At 42.1% G+C, this 17765-nt stretch overlaps 1 protein-coding gene across 1 annotated transcript in view; it reads right to left on the reverse strand.

The window, feature by feature from the left end:
- Positions 1-1223: 1223 nt before the first annotated feature.
- Positions 1224-17765, reverse strand: part of fbp2 (fructose-1,6-bisphosphatase 2) — a 56088-nt gene continuing 39546 nt past the window's right edge. Inside the window, exons 6-7 of the mRNA XM_084338170.1 lie at positions 3175-3294; positions 1224-1469 (exon numbers count right to left, since the gene is read on the reverse strand). Coding sequence (XP_084194296.1) covers positions 1284-1469; positions 3175-3294 — 306 coding nt within the window. The 3' untranslated portion in view covers positions 1224-1283. The remainder of the gene's footprint in view (positions 1470-3174; positions 3295-17765) is intronic.

Here is a 17765-nt window from a genome sequence, read left to right on the forward strand (position 1 = left end):
AGTAAAGGTTGTATAAATTCAAAACAGACAGTGTTGGTGGGTTTTGTCTTCCTGCGTGGAATTGAGGTGACAGCCCCTTTGCTTGCTACTGTATGTCTTCAGTTGTCCTTGATCAGCATGGTTGCTCTTAAGTGAAGTGATTTGCTTCTGAGTTAAAAGACCCAAAGACAATATAGCTACTTTGCAGTGGTGGAAAGTAACTAAGTATTTTTATTTTAGGGAACTTCATACTTTTACTACACTACATTTAATCTGAAATATTGTACTTTTTACTCCACTACATTTATCTGAACCCATCAGTTACTAGTTACTTTGAAGAAAAGGATTTGCATAGAAAACACATACCACTTTAACACAACCTATAGAGATCAATGGATACACAAAAGTCATGTAGAATGTGTACTTTTACTTTAGATACGTAAATACATTCCGGTACCGGTCTGATCTCCTCCACCAGTACACTCCATCCCGGAACCTACGATCCTCTGATCTAGGTCTCCTCTCCATCCCTCGCACCAGGTTACGGACTTTTGGGGACAGAGCCTTCAGCGTGGCGTCCCCTACCCTCTGGAACTCTCTCCCCCCCGAAGTCCGCAACGCCCCAACCCTGGACACCTTCAAATCCGATCTAAAAACACACCTCTTCACCAAGGCTTTTCCCCATCAGTTAGTTTAGATTATAGATTAGGTCCATTATCCCTTACCTTCCCTCATCCCCTCTTCCCCCCCCCCTATTTTTCCTTGCCCTATTTTTTGTCCTGATTGTGAAGCGACCTTGGGTTCTATGAAAGGCGCTATATAAATTTGATCTATTATTATTATTATTATTATTATTATTATTATTATTATTATTATTATTATTATTATTATTATTATTATTATTATTATTATTATTATTATTATTATTATTCAATAGCAAATACTTCTCTACTTTTACTTAAGTAGAATTTTAATGGAGTTTTTTTTTTACTGTTACCAGAGTACTAATTCATCTGAGTATTTCTACTTTTACTTAAGTAAAGGAACTGTGTACTTCTTCCACCACTGCTACTTTGATGTCTCAGCCTCACCAACACACAACACATTAGGCAGCAGTGTTGGGGAAACAAGCCCTTCCTATTCCTGACTACACATTTAAAATAAACCTTGCATCTGACAAAAGAGTACAAATATGTAAACTTTTACTTTCAGTTTATTGGAAAATGGATCTTAAATAACTGGTATGTGTGAAAGGACATCGATTTAATTTCTATTTGATCGAGGAAGTGCATGGTGAGGTGTTTCTACGGGAACTTCTTGACGAAAGACAGATACTCGTTGACGTCGTCAGTGGAACCCACCGCGAAGGGAACCCGTTGGTGCAGACCCTCGGGTATGACGTCCAGTACCCTCTGGGTACCGGTGGTAGCCAAGCCTCCTGCCTGCTCTATGAGGAAGGCAATGGGATTGCATTCGTACAGCAGTCTCAGCTTTGGGAGAGAGATAATTCAGAGTTGAATTAGAAAACAGATGAAGAGTGCCATGTTTTTCTTTATAATTTGGTATTAAAAGTGCATTTAAAGAAGTGAGTGTTAAAAGTATATTTCTACCCATATTAACTTTTCTAAGAGTATACTTGCAATGTATTATGCAAGTATACACAAGTATATTATGCAATGCAATGTATGTTCTTAGCTTTCATGTACAAATTAAAATCACATGTTTAGTATGACATGTTTGTCGTGACTCGTGAGTGTAATCTAAATAATAAAAATTATTTAGATGTTTAACTAACTTAAGATGTACTTTTGTACATAAAAACACTACAGCAAAAGTAACCAAAAATACATTCACAATATATTTAAGCACATCTTAATTGCAACTTAAGTGTGTTAAATTGAACAGAACTTTCTGAATACATAAAAAAAATATGTCAGGGTGTAATTCTGAAAAAGCAGATATTTCTATGAATTTTGAGTTATACACTCAAATGACATTCAGCTATATGACATGACACACCCAGGGTCTGGAACTCTTTACCTACAGAAAGATTTTCAGGTTTTAAAACTGTGTGGGGGACCCAGGCCTATAGAACTGCGCCCGAGAGAGGGAACTGCGCCCTGAGAGAGCGAACTGCGCCCCGAGAGGGCGGTTTGAAGGGTCAAAGTGCGTATCAAACAGGAAGGAAGATTGTCAGGTTTTGAACTGTGGATATCAAACAGGGAAGGTAAAGACGGTTTTAAACTGTTAAACAGTCATTCAGAACTATCTTATTGCACTGCACTATTGATTATATTCTACTATTTTATTGCACTGCACTATTGCACTATTTTACTGTCTATTCTATTTTTCTCTTTTTATTATTGTCTAAAAAACTTGTCTTTAAAACTGCCATAGAATCAAACCATAAACAAGGTGGCCTATTGGGATGTCTGCACTTTGTGCTCATTTTGTGCCTGTCTTTTTTCAGCTGCGAAGCACTTTGAGCTGCAATTCTTGTATGAAAGGTGCTATACAAATAAAGCTTATTATTATTATTATTATTATTATTATTATTATTATTATTATTATTATTATTATTATTATTATTACACACATCCGCCATGCAGTCACTAACATCTTTAAAAAAACGACTCAAAACTCTGTTTGCTCTTGCACACCCTATTATCAACCCTATCATTATTAGTATTATCATTATCATTATAATAATAATAATAATAATAATAATAATAATAATAATAATAATAATAATAATAATAATAATAATAATAATAATAATAATAATAATAATAATAATAATAATAATAATAATAATAACAATGATAATATTAATGACAATAATGTTAATTTATCATTACTATTATTATTATTATTATTATTATTATTATTATTATTATTATTATTATTATTATTATTATTATTATTATTATTATTATTATTATTATTAGTAGTAGTAGTATTATCATTATTTTATTAGTAGTATTATTATTAGTAATAGTAGTATTATCATTCATTTAATAATAATAATAATAATAATAATAATAATAATAATAATAATAATAATAATAATAATAATAATAATAATAATAATAATAATAATAATAATAATAATAATAATAATACCATTATTATTACTAATATTATTATTATCATCATTATTATAATTATTTGCAGGAGGCTACTGTATATATATACCTTTCCCTTGGGGCTCTTCTCATTGGCCGGGTACATGAAGATTCCTCCGTAGGCGATGGTGCGGTGGACGTCTGACACCATGGAACCCACGTACCGAGCACCGTAGGGGGTACCGCCATCCTGCACACCAACAACATAAAGTTTACTTTATCCTCAATGTACAGTACACAAGGCAGTTGACGTCAGTATACATCACTCATTGATACACGGACACATAGTCTCCCTATACATGGATTTCTTTAGAGAGAGCATATACATGGATTTCTTTAGAGAGAGCAGAGTGCATGGTTGCCTGTAGTGTAGTCGCTCTGGAGCAGTTTTGGGGTTTAGTGCCGTGCTCAAGGGCAACTTGGCAGAGGTGTGTGGTGTGTGCACCAGTTTGGATTAATAATGTTTGAAGGCAATGTGCAGTGTTTAAAGGATCTTTTCTTTTTAAAACTTTATTTTTTAGCGTTTATCGCTTTTCTGGTCAAGCATGACCGACAGATACAGGGTGAAACGGGATATAGATCAGGGGAAGATATTCTGATAAATGACGGCGGGTCCGGGAATCGAGCTCGGAGTCCACCAGATCCGTGACGCAGCACGGTTTTCCCCGACGCTGAAATAGCGCCGAGATATGCGGTGAGCTACTGGAGCCCCCGTTTAAAGGATCTTATGGCAATACTATTCCATATTCGGGCTGTTTGTGTTTTCTTTCGGTCATGAGTCATGACATGCTTTATCAAGGGGTGTGTCTTTCCGGGGGTTCACATGCTTTCGAGCAACATTGTACTATTGTACTTATTTTATGCCTATTCTTATCAAATCAAATCAAATTTATTTGTAAGGCCCAACAACACACGTTAATGTCCCCATGGGCCGGACACGTCTTCTTTAAACAAGTCAAGAAGAAACATAACAATAAGTCAAGAACAAAACAAGAACACCATAAGGTCCAACAAATTTTAAATAAATGTAAATAAATGAATGAATGCAACACTCCCAGACATACCCCACGCGAAGGTAAGGAAAAACTCACTAAAACCTAACAAAGAGGGGAAAATGCACCACAGGCAATGTGGAGGAGAGAAACCTTAGAAGGGCCATTCAAGGGGGGATCTCCCTTCTTAGATGTCGGTGATAGTAGTGTTGGAGACTAACAGCTGGTAAGCATGCACTCAAGTGTGTAGTGAAACACAGATGAGTGCATGCAATAGCAACTGAACATTTTGAAAAATTAAAGATGGAGCTAATAGCGATAGCAACTGAACATTTTTAAAGATTAAAGATAGAGCTGATAGTGAATCTATTTGAGGCACAGGGGCGGCACTTTCTGCACTTATGTCTGCACTTTCTACATTCCACTACTTTTATTGTCTTTTATACCTATTCTTATGTTTGCACTTGTACATGTTATGCATTGCTTTTATTCTGTCAACTGTATGCTAATGTTATGCCTATGTTCATTTTATGCTATTTGCTGTGAAGCACTTTGAGCTGCAATACATGTATGAAAGGTGCTATATAAATAAAGTTAATATTATTATTATTATTATTATTATTATTATTATTATTATTATTATTATTATTATTATTATTATTATTATTATTATTATTATTATTATTATTGTACTCCTAATAATGATAACAATCCAAATAAAAAAGAAATCACATCAGTGGCAGCAAATCTATCTCTCTAGGTCGTCCTCGGACGGGCCCTCCATCGGTGCTTCCAGTCATCCCGATCCTCCATGCATCTGACTAGCTCACCGGTGCTTTCTGTTCCCACATCTCTCCTGAGTACGTCCACGTAGGTCACCTCCTCGTGATCGATGCCCGTGTGTTGGTTCCCACAGCACAAGTTTGCTGGTTGGCAGCTCATGGTGTCTCTGGCAGTGACCTGCCAGCCTCATTCTCCTGACTGCCACTTTCTCGCTCACCCTTAGCACCCCCCCCCCCCCCCCACCCCCCCCATACAAGTTTGCATTAGTGACATGCTCATCCCTGTTTATGTTGAGCACCACACGCATCATTCTGGTGTAGCACCCATCCAGGGACTTCTGCAGGGTGGGCTTCAAGGTCCAGCATTCACTGCCATACAGAAGGACAGACTCAACTGTTGCATGAAATAAGTTGAGCTTGATTTGACGGGGGACTGGGAGGTTGGATTTCCACACACTGGTCATGCCGTTCAGAGCCCTCCATGCAAGCGCCTTCCTCACTTTAACACAATGGCGCCCGACCACGGATATATACATGTTTCAAATCCATGCTTAATGGACCGAAGGACGGATATATCCGGGGCAAGTTGTTTTGGCTTTTATTCCATATTTTTTATTTTTTTTTAATCTTTTTCCCCCTCCTTTTTCCTCCGATTTTCTCCCATCCCAATGTTAGTCGTTATGCCAATTCCCAATCCCCTTCCTGGTCGCTGCGCACTTACCCCCCACAGTCGGTCTGGGAGAGTGGAGGCTATCACCTGCTTCCTCCGACACACGTCCAGCCAATCAACCGCTTCTTTTCACCTGGCAGCGCGGATTCTCACTGAGAGGGCATAGCGTGTGGAAGGATCACACTATCCCACTTAGATCCTATCCGCGCTTAGCAGGCGCCCCGACCGAACTGTAGGAGTCGCTGTTTACAACGACCCGGACCCAACCCTCCAGCTTCTCCCACCCTCTAATACAGCCAATTGTATTAGTGTGAACGGCCAGCCAAGCTGGTGACAACCCCGGAGCTGTGAGCTGGATTCGAACAGGCGAATCCAGCCGCTCCGGGGTTGGTGACGAACGCAATCTCCGTTACGCCACCTGACCGCCGGCTTTTATTCCATTTTAATAATCTATTCAAGGTCGCCGAGCTGCACTGCAGATGTACCCTACTCTTTGAATTCGAGAAAGTGCATTACCGGCCAGATCCTCTTAGGGGCGCTATCGCGATAATGCAGTGTTCCCTGTGGCCAATTATTTTTTTTTTTTTTTATCTCTAATGTAGTTTTCTACTCACCTGAAGCGATAGCTATTGTCTGTTGCACGGAATACGTTTTGGATCGCGGATTTCACTATGCAATAAGGGGATTTATCATCAGCCAATGGACATATCGATCTACCAGATGACGATCGATAACGGGGAAATGCTCAGGGGTATCCAACCGGCTCATGGTAAGATCTTTTTCACGTAAATTACATGCTGATCGGGCCTTGTTATGATACTATTATGATACTATATTAGCGTATGTGGCTACTTAGTCGAACACGGTTATTGGTAATCAATAATAAGAAACGACATCCCCCGCCCCCCCCCCCCCTTTCATGCATACATGCTTGAGGATTGTGCCGATCATATGCAGTTTGAGTTTTAACTGTAGCTTATGTATAACGGAAATGCCATTGGATATAACGTTAGTAGCTATTGGCCCTTTATCTAGCCTTCCAGGAAATATACTAGACCAAATGCCGTATAACGCTTATATTCACGGCGCTATAAAATGAGAACGTATTGATGACATTTTCTTTTTCTTTAAGCCATTTTGAAGGGACGGTTTATGGTCTCAATTGACAATGAGAATGGACAGATAGCAATACTATAAAGTATAGATTTAGCTCTACAAACAGCCCCAAGTCTGTTTACATATGCTGGTAGTCTCTAGTGATATTAGACTCATCCCAGTGGCCGCCAATGTGTTAAGGTCTTGCTCGGACAAGTTGATCCACGAGCCCAGGTATTTGAAATCACAGACTTCCTTTAGAGCAGTGCCTCCTGTTGTCGTTAGAGGTGGATGATCCGGGAGGATGTTATACATTATGACCTTGGTTTTCTTGGCATTTAGCCTAAGGCAGCAAATGCATGTCTAGAAAAGGACATATTATTAAATTATATATATATATATACAGTATATATATATAATATATACATTTACCCAGTGCTATTTATCCATCCATCCACATAGTTTTGATGTGATTTGCTGAATCTTATATTACAGTATATATCTATATTACTATGGAAGGTGTACTTTGGTAGAGAATAGTTCCTAAATCAAACGGTTCACAACAAGGTCTGTGGAATACCTTTAGTAACCATGGATGCTATATTTTTTAAGTACAGCGACCTTGGGTTTCATGAAAGGTGCTGTAGAAATTTGATTTATTATTACAGTAAGAGCTGACCCAACACAACCCAGCCAGTACCAGCTGCTTCTGTTTTATTTTTATACTAGTAGTAGACTATACTAGTCTTAAATGACTCTCAAATGACTGCTGACAGTGTGTTTATCTGGGTTTACTAACGGTAAAGCATGATATATGACACAGAGGCTACTGCTGATGAATGAAAGCAAACAGTGGACAGTGACAGTGACTGGAGATGAGTCATGATTTCCAATGACACTTGACATGAGGATATGAAACCTATGCCAAATAAACTATAACAATCTAAAACTCTTCTCCTGTCTCTTCTCCTGTCTCTCCCCCTGTCTCTCCCCCTGTCTCTTGTCATGTCTCTCCCTGTCTCTCCCCCTGTCTCTTCTCCTGTCTCTCCCCCTGTCTCTCCCCCTGTCTCTCGTCCTGTCTCTCCCCCTGTCTCTCCCCCTGTCTCTTCTCCTGTCTCTCCCCCTGTCTCTTGTCATGTCTCTCCCTGTCTCTTCTCCTGTCTCTCCCCCTGTCTCTTGTCCTGTCTCTCCCCCTGTCTCTTGTCATGTCTCCCCCTGTCTCTTCTCCTGTCTCTTGTCCTGTCTCTCCCCCTGTCTCTTGTCATGTCTCCCCCTGTCTCTTCTCCTGTCTCTTGTCCTGTCTCTCCCCCTGTCTCTTGTCATGTCTCCCCCTGTCTCTTCTCCTGTCTCTCCCCCTGTCTCTTCTCCTGTATCTTCTCCTGTCTCTCCCCCTGTCTCTTGTCCTGTCTCTCCCCCTGTCTCTTGTCCTGTCTCTCCCCCTGTCTCTTGTCATGTCTCCCCCTGTCTCTTCTCCTGTCTCTCCCCCTGTCTCTTCTCCTGTATCTTCTCCTGTCTCTCCCCCTGTCTCTTGTCCTGTCTCTCCCCATGTCTCTCCCTGTCTCTTCCCCTGTCTCTTCCCCTGTCTCTTGTCCTGTCTCACCCTGTCTCTTCTCCTGTCTCTTCTCCTGTCTCTCCCCCTGTCTCTTGTCCTGTCTCTCCCCCTGTCTCTTGTCCTGTCTCTCCCCCTGTCTCTTGTCCTGTCTCTCCCCCTGTCTCTTGTCATGTCTCCCCCTGTCTCTTCTCCTGTCTCTCCCCCTGTCTCTTCTCCTGTCTCTTCTCCTGTCTCTCCCCCTGTCTCTTGTCCTGTCTCTTCTCCTGTCTCTCCCCCTGTCTCTTGTCATGTCTCCCCCTGTCTCTTCTCCTGTCTCTCCCCCTGTCTCTTCTCCTGTCTCTTCTCCTGTCTCTTCTCCTGTCTCTTGTCCTGTCTCTCCCTGTCTCTTCCCCTGTCTCTTCTCCTGTCTCTCCCCCTGTCTCTTCTCCTGTCTCTCCCCCTGTCTCTTGTCCTGTCTCTCCCCCTGTCTCTCCCCCTGTCTCTTCTCCTGTCTCTCCCCCTGTCTCTTCTCCTGTCTCTTCTCCTGTCTCTTGTCCTGTCTCTCCCCCTGTCTCTTCTCCTGTATCTTCTCCTGTCTCTCCCCCTGTCTCTCCCTGTCTCTCCCCCTGTCTCTCCCTGTCTCTCCCCCTGTCTCTTCTCCTGTCTCTTCTCCTGTCTCTCCCCCTGTCTCTTCTCCTGTCTCTCCTCCTGTCTCTCCCCCTGTCTCTTCTCCTGTCTCTTGTCCTGTCTCACCCTGTCTCTTCTCCTGTCTCTTCTCCTGTCTCTCCCCCTGTCTCTTGTCCTGTCTCTCCCCCTGTCTCTTGTCCTGTCTCTCCCCCTGTCTCTTGTCCTGTCTCTCCCCCTGTCTCTTGTCATGTCTCCCCCTGTCTCTTCTCCTGTCTCTCCCCCTGTCTCTTCTCCTGTCTCTTCTCCTGTCTCTCCCCCTGTCTCTTGTCCTGTCTCTTCTCCTGTCTCTCCCCCTGTCTCTTGTCATGTCTCCCCCTGTCTCTTCTCCTGTCTCTCCCCCTGTCTCTTCTCCTGTCTCTTCTCCTGTCTCTTCTCCTGTCTCTTGTCCTGTCTCTCCCTGTCTCTTCCCCTGTCTCTTCTCCTGTCTCTCCCCCTGTCTCTTCTCCTGTCTCTCCCCCTGTCTCTTGTCCTGTCTCTCCCCCTGTCTCTCCCCCTGTCTCTCCCCCTGTCTCTTCTCCTGTCTCTCCCCCTGTCTCTTCTCCTGTCTCTTCTCCTGTCTCTTGTCCTGTCTCTCCCCCTGTCTCTTCTCCTGTATCTTCTCCTGTCTCTCCCCCTGTCTCTCCCTGTCTCTCCCCCTGTCTCTCCCTGTCTCTCCCCCTGTCTCTTCTCCTGTCTCTTCTCCTGTCTCTCCCCCTGTCTCTTCTCCTGTCTCTCCTCCTGTCTCTCCCCCTGTCTCTTCTCCTGTCTCTCCTCCTGTCTCTTGTCCTGTCTCTTGTCCTGTCTCTCCCTGTCTCTTGTCATGTCTCTCCCCCTGTCTCTTCTCCTGTCTCTCCCCCCGTCTCTTCTCCTGTCTCTCCCCCTGTCTCTTCTCCTGTCTCTCCCCCTGTCTCTTCTCCTGTCTCTCCCCCTGTCTCTTCTCCTGTCTCTCCCCCTGTCTCTTCTCCTGTCTCTCCCCCTGTCTCTTCTCCTGTCTCTCCCCCTGTCTCTTCTCCTGTCTCTCCCCCTGTCTCTTGTCATGTCTCTCCCCCTGTCTCTTCTCCTGTCTCTCCCCCTGTCTCTTCTCCTGTCTCTCCCCCTGTCTCTTGTCATGTCTCTCTCTGTCTCTTCTCCTGTCTCTCTCCCTGTCTCTCCCCCTGTCTCTTGTCATGTCTCCCCCTGTCTCTTCTCCTGTCTCTCCCCCTGTCTCTTCTCCTGTCTCTCCCCCTGTCTCTTCTCCTGTCTCTTCTCCTGTCTCTCTCCCTGTCTCTCTCCCTGTCTCTTCTCCTGTCTCTCCCCCTGTCTCTTCTCCTGTCTCTCCCCCTGTCTCTCCCCCTGTCTCTTCTCCTGTCTCTCCCCCTGTCTCTCCCCCTGTCTCTTCTCCTGTCTCTCCCCCTGTCTCTTCTCCTGTCTCTCTCCCCGTCTCTTGTCCTGTCTTTTGTCTGATGATCTAATGAACAACAGTGTCAATGTGAATGGGAAATGGACATAGCCAATTGAGAAAATCTGTTTTGACTGGAATGCCAAAGTGGAATGAGAATTGGATCTACACTATGACAACTGTGTTCAGTGGTGTTCCTAGCTTATATGACGCCCTGGGCAAACCCCCCCTACGAAATTTACTTTCAGTATTGAAAAGTGTACACAATCTTTACTTGGGTATTTTGTAAAACAAGGCTCAGTACGATCAGGCTAGTGTTTGTAGTTGCGTAGGCCTCTCACCAAGAAACAAGAAAGAAAGTAAGTAAAGACAGAATAATCCCTGAGACACTATATGTAACTTGTTATCGTTGGATGACCTCATTCATCAAATCCCCAATCTCTGTTTAAATGCCTAATCCATAATCCAAAATGAAACAAAGTTGTAGGCCCACCCCACAAAAAAAAGAAAAATGAAAACAGGAACATGTTCTCTACTGTCATCTTTTCAGAGTTCTTGTTTCACAGTCCTCCCAGAGTCTGTGTGTAATTATTAATTAACGATATGACCTAAAGGCTAAAATAAAATGTAAAACAAAAACTGTAACTGTATTTGCTGTATTTTAGTGGCTGCAAAAGGTTTGTTTAAATATTTGTTAAACACTGTAAAACGTACCTATATTTACAAGGTAAAGACAATTTCAAAAAGATTATTTTCCATCTACAAAGTTGATCTATTGTGTCCAAAACAAACAAACAAACAAAACAAACATCCGCTCTAAGCAAGTAATCTGTGAAATAATCTCCTCCCCGCCTGCCAGCAACCTGCTCCCGAGGTGAGGAAAAACAAACCAACAAACCAATAGAATCAAAGTCCTCACGCTAGCAGACTGTGCTGGAGAATAAGCCACACTCACAACAACTATAGGTAAGTCAGTAGGTGGCTGCCTGCCAGGACATGTGACGTAGCTGTTTGTGTTAACCGTCTGGACCGTCAAGATGAAGCAAAGTCCAGTTTTTAACTTGTTTTGATTGATGGACGTTGTTTTCATTGGGTTAGTGTAACTAATGTACAATACCTTACATTTCATCACGTTCACCTGTCTGTCTGTCTGTCTGTCTGTCTGTCTGTCTGTCTGTCTGTCTGTCTGTCTGGCTGTCTGTCTGTCTGCCTGTCTGAACTGTGGCTTTATATAGACAGTATCTATTTTAATTAATTTGTTTAAGACTGCAAATTTCAAATTCAACATTTAAAATGGAGGACAGTTCTCTCCTTGGGTTCATGTCCTCCTTCAATAGTACTGAAGGAACAGAGAGGAGCAACAAGTGGGAAAACACGGCTACTTCCATTATAGAGTGACATAAATAAGGCTAGAATGATATGGCCAAAAAATGCACACCTTTTTATGATATATAGTTAATATAGTTATAGTTCGTTTTAAAAAGGTACATTTGTGTCCCTCTGACTGAAGCCTGGAGAAATCATTACAAAGAAGCTTGAGAAATATGAATTTCCAGAACATATTAAACAGCAGACGCTTCTTAAAAGTTATTTATCACAAAAACATAGATCAATGTGATCATAGTTGTCGTGGCAACATGTACAGTATCACAGTAACTGAATCCTTGAGATGAAGAACCATAATCAGATGTTTTCAGATTAACAATTTTTCTAAATCTAAATTATCTAAAGATGGTAAGTGGGATCATTGTTGTACACATTCATAGCTGACAATACCGGTTGTGTACATTCATAGTTAAAGATAGTAGAGCTTGTGTACTTTCAAAGTTAAAGACGGTAGAGCTTGTGTACTTTAATAGTTAAAGATGGTAGAAGCACTTAGACATGGAGACTTTGACAGGTTAATAACGAGGAGATGAAAGAGAGTTAAGCTGAACATAATAGAACAGTGTGTTTCCCAGCTGATACAATGTGATGCAGTCATGTGCTGCTGACTCACATCCCAGTCATAGAATGAGTGTGCGTATGAGTGTGCGTGTGTGTGTAAAGGAGAGGGGGGGTGTGAACAGACTTGTCTGTACATAGTCATTCCCGAAATCACAAACAGATCCTCCCACTCTCTCAGTGACACAGCATATGCTCACAGAAAAAGGACACTTGAGTAAAAAAATAAATAAAAAGAAGGAAACTTCAACCAAATAGTTGTAGAGTTCTATGTTTAGTCCGGTCCTGCTGCTAACAAAAAAAAGGTAAATAAGAAAATAAAATTATTAATAAGAAAATAAATGAATAAAAATTGGAATTTACTGAAAAAAGTTAAAGAATGTGGAGATTATTTGGGCTAGTAGGGGTAGGTTGGCAAGTGGTAAGAGAGGAATGTCACAAGTTCAAATCCTTACAACAAGCCCATGCTTCCATCCTCCTCAAAGTGTCCTTGAGCAAGACACTTGAACACCCTACTTGGTCCAGGTGCAGCGCAAATGTCCGATCCTGCCCTCGGACCCCTCTGAGGCCTACAGGACAGTGGTATTTGTTTCTGACAGGGATAAGCCAAGAAAGCAATTACATTGTGTGATGTAATTACTGAGGGAATTGTCACTGACAACCAAAAGGAATCGAGTCCCATTCCTGGACTGATTTTCAGGACTCGCAACTCGACTTGGACTTGAGCACTGATGACTTGGACTTGGACTTGAGCATTGACTGCATTCGGACTCGGAAGGTGCAGAAGAGGATTCGGACTTGTTAATTGATAAATACAGTTATTTATTTATAATTTCTTTGTAATAGGTCCCAATCATTTGGCGTAAGATATTGATGGCTAGTGCATTTGTTTGGCTATTGTGTCACAAAGTAAATAAACTCCCTGACTGCCAGAGTGGAGTGGACTCAACCTTGATGACTTGGACTCGGACTAGGGTAATGGGGACTCAACCTTGATGACTTGGACTCGGACTAGGGTAATGGGGACTCAACCTTGATGACTTGGACTCGGACTAGAGGGTAACGGGGACTCGACTGGACTCGGGCTCTTCTTTGGTGAGATTTAGTGACTCGACTACAACACTGGATCAAGGCCAGTACCATGGTAAATTATTTATACAATGACCAGGTCCAGTACCATGGTACATTATTTATATAATAATTGTACCATGACCAGTACCATGGTAAAACTGAAATGACCTGTGCGGCTGGGTAGCGCAGTGGAGTAAGCGCTCGCCTACCACCGCAGAGACTCTGGGATCGAATCCAGCTGTCAGCGGTGCCTCCGGCTCGGTCGGTCGTTCCTACTAACACAAGTGGCAGTGTTAGCGGGTGGGAAGCCGGTGGGGTGTGTGTGTCCTGGTCGTTGTAAACTGTGACTCCTACTGGTCGGTCGGGGCGCCTGTTCAGCAGGGAGGGGATCTGGGGGAAATAGCGTGAGCCTCCCATGTGTTACGTTCCCCGGTGAAACTCCTCGCTGTCAGGTGAAAAGAAGCAGCTGGTGACTCCACGTGCATCGGAGGAGGCGTGTGATAGTCTACACCCTCCCCAGGCCGACAGTGGGGCAATGCCTGCAATACGCAGGAAGCCTGATTGCTTTTACCAAACGGTTCGTGTTTTTCCGCGTTCCCGTTTTGCGCTCTGATTGGCCACTGACGTTTCTGGTCATGTGACATGTGCGCCCAATCGTGTGACGGCAAGTACTTTGGACGGTTAAGCTTAGGCGCTCTTTCGAAGTTGGTTAAGGTTAGAGTTTGTCTTAGAGCAGGGCGATAGAACGCCAGCCCTGATTCCAAACTCTAACCTTAACCAACTGCAAAAGAGTCGCCTATAAGCTTAACCAGTGATAAACTAGGCGTTAGGTCGTTTGCAGGCTGTTCGACGCGGAAATGGGCTAAGACACTGTTCGTCATGCGATTGGGCGCACATGTCACATGACCAGAAACGTGCGTGGCCAATCAGAGCGCAAAACGGGAACGCGGAAACACGAACCGTTTGGTAAAAGCATAGACGCGACCAGGAAGGGAATTGGCATAACGACTAAATTGGGGATGGGTGAAAAATAAAAAAACTTAAATGACCATCATACTACCATGATACTTGTTCGTAGGAGCTGAGTGGTTGGATTACCGCATTCATATCCATGCAATGTGTGCTAATCTTATGTCTATGCACCCAAGTTTCAGCACTGTTTGATCATTGTTGCTCAGCTGAAAGAGTTGTACTGTACCCTTCCTGCTGACTTGTCGTACAGAACTTGTAAGTCGCTTTGGATGAAAGCGTCAGCTAAATGACTAAATGTAATGCTAAACCAGTGTTTCTAAATCGACATGCACGCACTCGCGCACACACACACACAACAATGAGTAACATATGACCACCGTCACATGCTACCCTCATCGTACAGGAAGTGAAGTGTGACATGGATGACCCTGACGTGAGTTTGCAGTGCTGAGTGGACAATCTGCAGGTCAGGAGAAGTCGCTTCCTCAGGAAGAGGCCCTCTCTGGTTTCCTGCTGGTCAGCTGGTTTCAGTGCCGTCTGCCATCCTCATCACACACACCGGTGTGGTGAAATACGGCATATAGATATTATATATATTAAATATTCCAGTGTATATGTGATGTCATGTGCACTGGTTTGCACTTCCGTGAAGGTAGGATCTGTATAATGCAGTCAAACAGCAATCCCACTTGGTGGTCACTTTGTTTCCATTTTTTGTTTTGGTCTGATGTGTGTGTGTAACTTATTAGGGTGTGAATAACTCCAGACCTCTTTTGGCAGAGCCTGACATAGCAACCTATATGAATTGAAAATGGGGGACCCTGATGTAAACAAGACAAACGTCTTTCTCAGGTCTGCATCCCCTTAACAATTGTGTGTATTGAGCCGTACTGTATTGTACCCATTCTGCAATCTGTTAAATAAAGTTTTCATTCATTCATTCATTCATTCAACCCGTCCATCGATCCCCACACAACTCCAACCCACACATCAAACCAAAACAAAAGATGTAAACAAAGTGCAACAACAAGCAGGGCTTAGTATTTCAAGCAGGGCCTTTGCCTAGAGATTGCTGTTTGACTGCATTACAGATTCTACTTTTAACTCTTTTAAGCCTACCGGCCCCTCCTGCTGCTTCTCTTTACCGTAAGTCTTTCAGTATAAAAAAAATAAAAACTCAGCACCGTCTGAAAGCCAAGGAGCTGAGCTTTCTTCACATTTTATTATTATTATTACGGTAATTCAAAAGCTGTGGGAGTTATTGAGGAAGTAAACACAGGTAGAATTCGACCTGCTTCGAGGTCTACCACAAGGGCTAAAATCCGCCTGGACAAAAGTGAGTCAAGTCAAGTCAAGTCATCTTTATTTTTATAGCACATTTACAAATGACTAAAGCCAAACCAAAGTGCTTCACAGGTACATGATAAAAACACATACACTGCACTAATAAGTAAAAATACACTAAAATTACAGAAAAGGTATTGTACAATTAAGAAAAACAAGAACAAGGTGCAATATAAAAGAGACAAGAAATTAGATAAAAAGTCCAGAGTAACAGTGAACGTTGTGTGCAAGTGGCAGGCTGACTCTGGTCAAAGGCCAGCGGGGAAAAGAGGTGCATTTGAGCAGCGATTTAAAAGCCTCTAGGCTCTGGGCAGATCTTATGTGAGGGTGGCTGTTCCAGAGCCGAGGGGCAGCAGCGGCGAAGGCTCTGTCTCCCCTAGTTTTGAGCCTGGTCCTGGGCACCTCCAGCAGCAGCTGGTCAGCAGACCTTAGGGCTCTGGATGGGGTGTGGTGGTGCAGGGGCTCAGCTAGATACAGTGGAGCCAGCCCGTGTAGTGCTTTAAAATCAGCAATAATTTCAAATCGATACGGAAACGGACAGGGAGCCAGTGGAGTGAAGCCAGGACTGGTGTAATGTGGTCACGTTTTCTGGTACCAGTGAGAAGACGGGGAGCCGCATTTTGGAATAGTTGTAGGTGACGGAGCAGCGACGTGTCAATGCCAACATACAGCGCATTACAGTTGGTGTTCAATTTCAGTATCTACTTCACTAAAAACCTGTAAAAAAAATGTATTCCGATTTTTGTTTTTCTTGTGTAATAACAGTTTGATACACACTCAAAACATACAATAAAGTTAAAACAAAAACAGATATTGAAAGCTGAAGTAGTTCTGAAAAAAGGTTGAAAAGCACTTACAGCCCATTCTCTGACAATTACACAGCAATAACAACTAAATATACCCAGGCGGATTGTTTCAGGCCTAGGTTTAAAAGGTGTCAGCGATTGCAGCAGGAGTAATCAATGTATAAAATATGAATATAAAATATATCATGTTTAGGGAAGTTCATCTGAAGACTTTTCGGTTTGCTGCAAAAATACTTGTATATTGTAACTATTCCTTTATGGCATTTTGTAACTTTGTTTTAAGTGCTTGACAAATAAATAGTATCATTATTATTATTATTATTATTATTATTATTATTATTGAAAAATAATCACTACATTGTGATCCAACTGCATTGACCTGCACAATTGATAATTGATAGCAATCGGAAATAAGCGACATTAATGTGTTTATTTTATGAAGTTATAAACATAATGCTGATAATAAATACCATTAATTGCATAATAAATAATAAACAAGAAATCATCAATTGCATTATTGTAATTTTGACATTTATAAAAAATTATGTTATCTGATTCCTATGCTTTATTCATAAGATATTACAATTTCAGTTTTATAATTTCATCTGTTGTCTGTTTCCTCTCAGTCCTGCCTGTCATGTCGTTGTGTGCTTGTTATTGTAAACTCACCTCACCATGATAACTCACGTGAGCATGAGAGGCCTGTTATTGTGAGACAGTTTCAAGTTCCACTTCTAAAGTTCTGTGTAAAATTGAAACCACTTAAGTTGTACTTAGTGTGTTAAAGGGGCAGTTCACCCACGTTTTTTTCAATATATATATATATATATATATATTTATATATTTATTTTACCCGGATTGCTATCTATCCGTTCAGATTGTTTTGGTATGATTCACTTAGTTTTGGAGATATCTGCCATAGAGACGTCTGCCATAGAGACGTCTGTCGTCACTCCAATACAATGGACCTGAATGGCACTTGGCTTGTGGAGCTCAAAGCACCAAAAGATACATTTGAAAAACTCAATAGCAATGTCTCTGAATGGGGGTGTACTTCAGTCGAAGATTCTTCCTAAGGGGGAAATTTTGTATTTGACCCCTTTAAGAGTAATCATTTTTAATATATTGAAATTATACTTCTGCTTACCAAAATCATACACTTTTAATAAGTTTACTAAAGTACAACTTAATCTCACACATAATACTGACGATATAGTTTCAGGATGGAAAATATACATATTTTCTACTTGGGTGGGGTATTTTCACATACATTTGTGTGTGTGTGTGTGTGTGCGCGTGCGTGCGTGCGTGCGTGCGTGTGTGTGTGTGTGTGTGTGTGTGTGATTGGGCCTTTAAAGCTTATGATGGAATACAACTCTGGATCAGCAAAAAGGAACCTGATGGTGTATT

This window comes from Notolepis coatsorum (genome assembly GCF_963971535.1).
Source record: "Notolepis coatsorum genome assembly, chromosome: 2".
NCBI lineage: Eukaryota > Metazoa > Chordata > Actinopteri > Aulopiformes > Paralepididae > Notolepis > Notolepis coatsorum.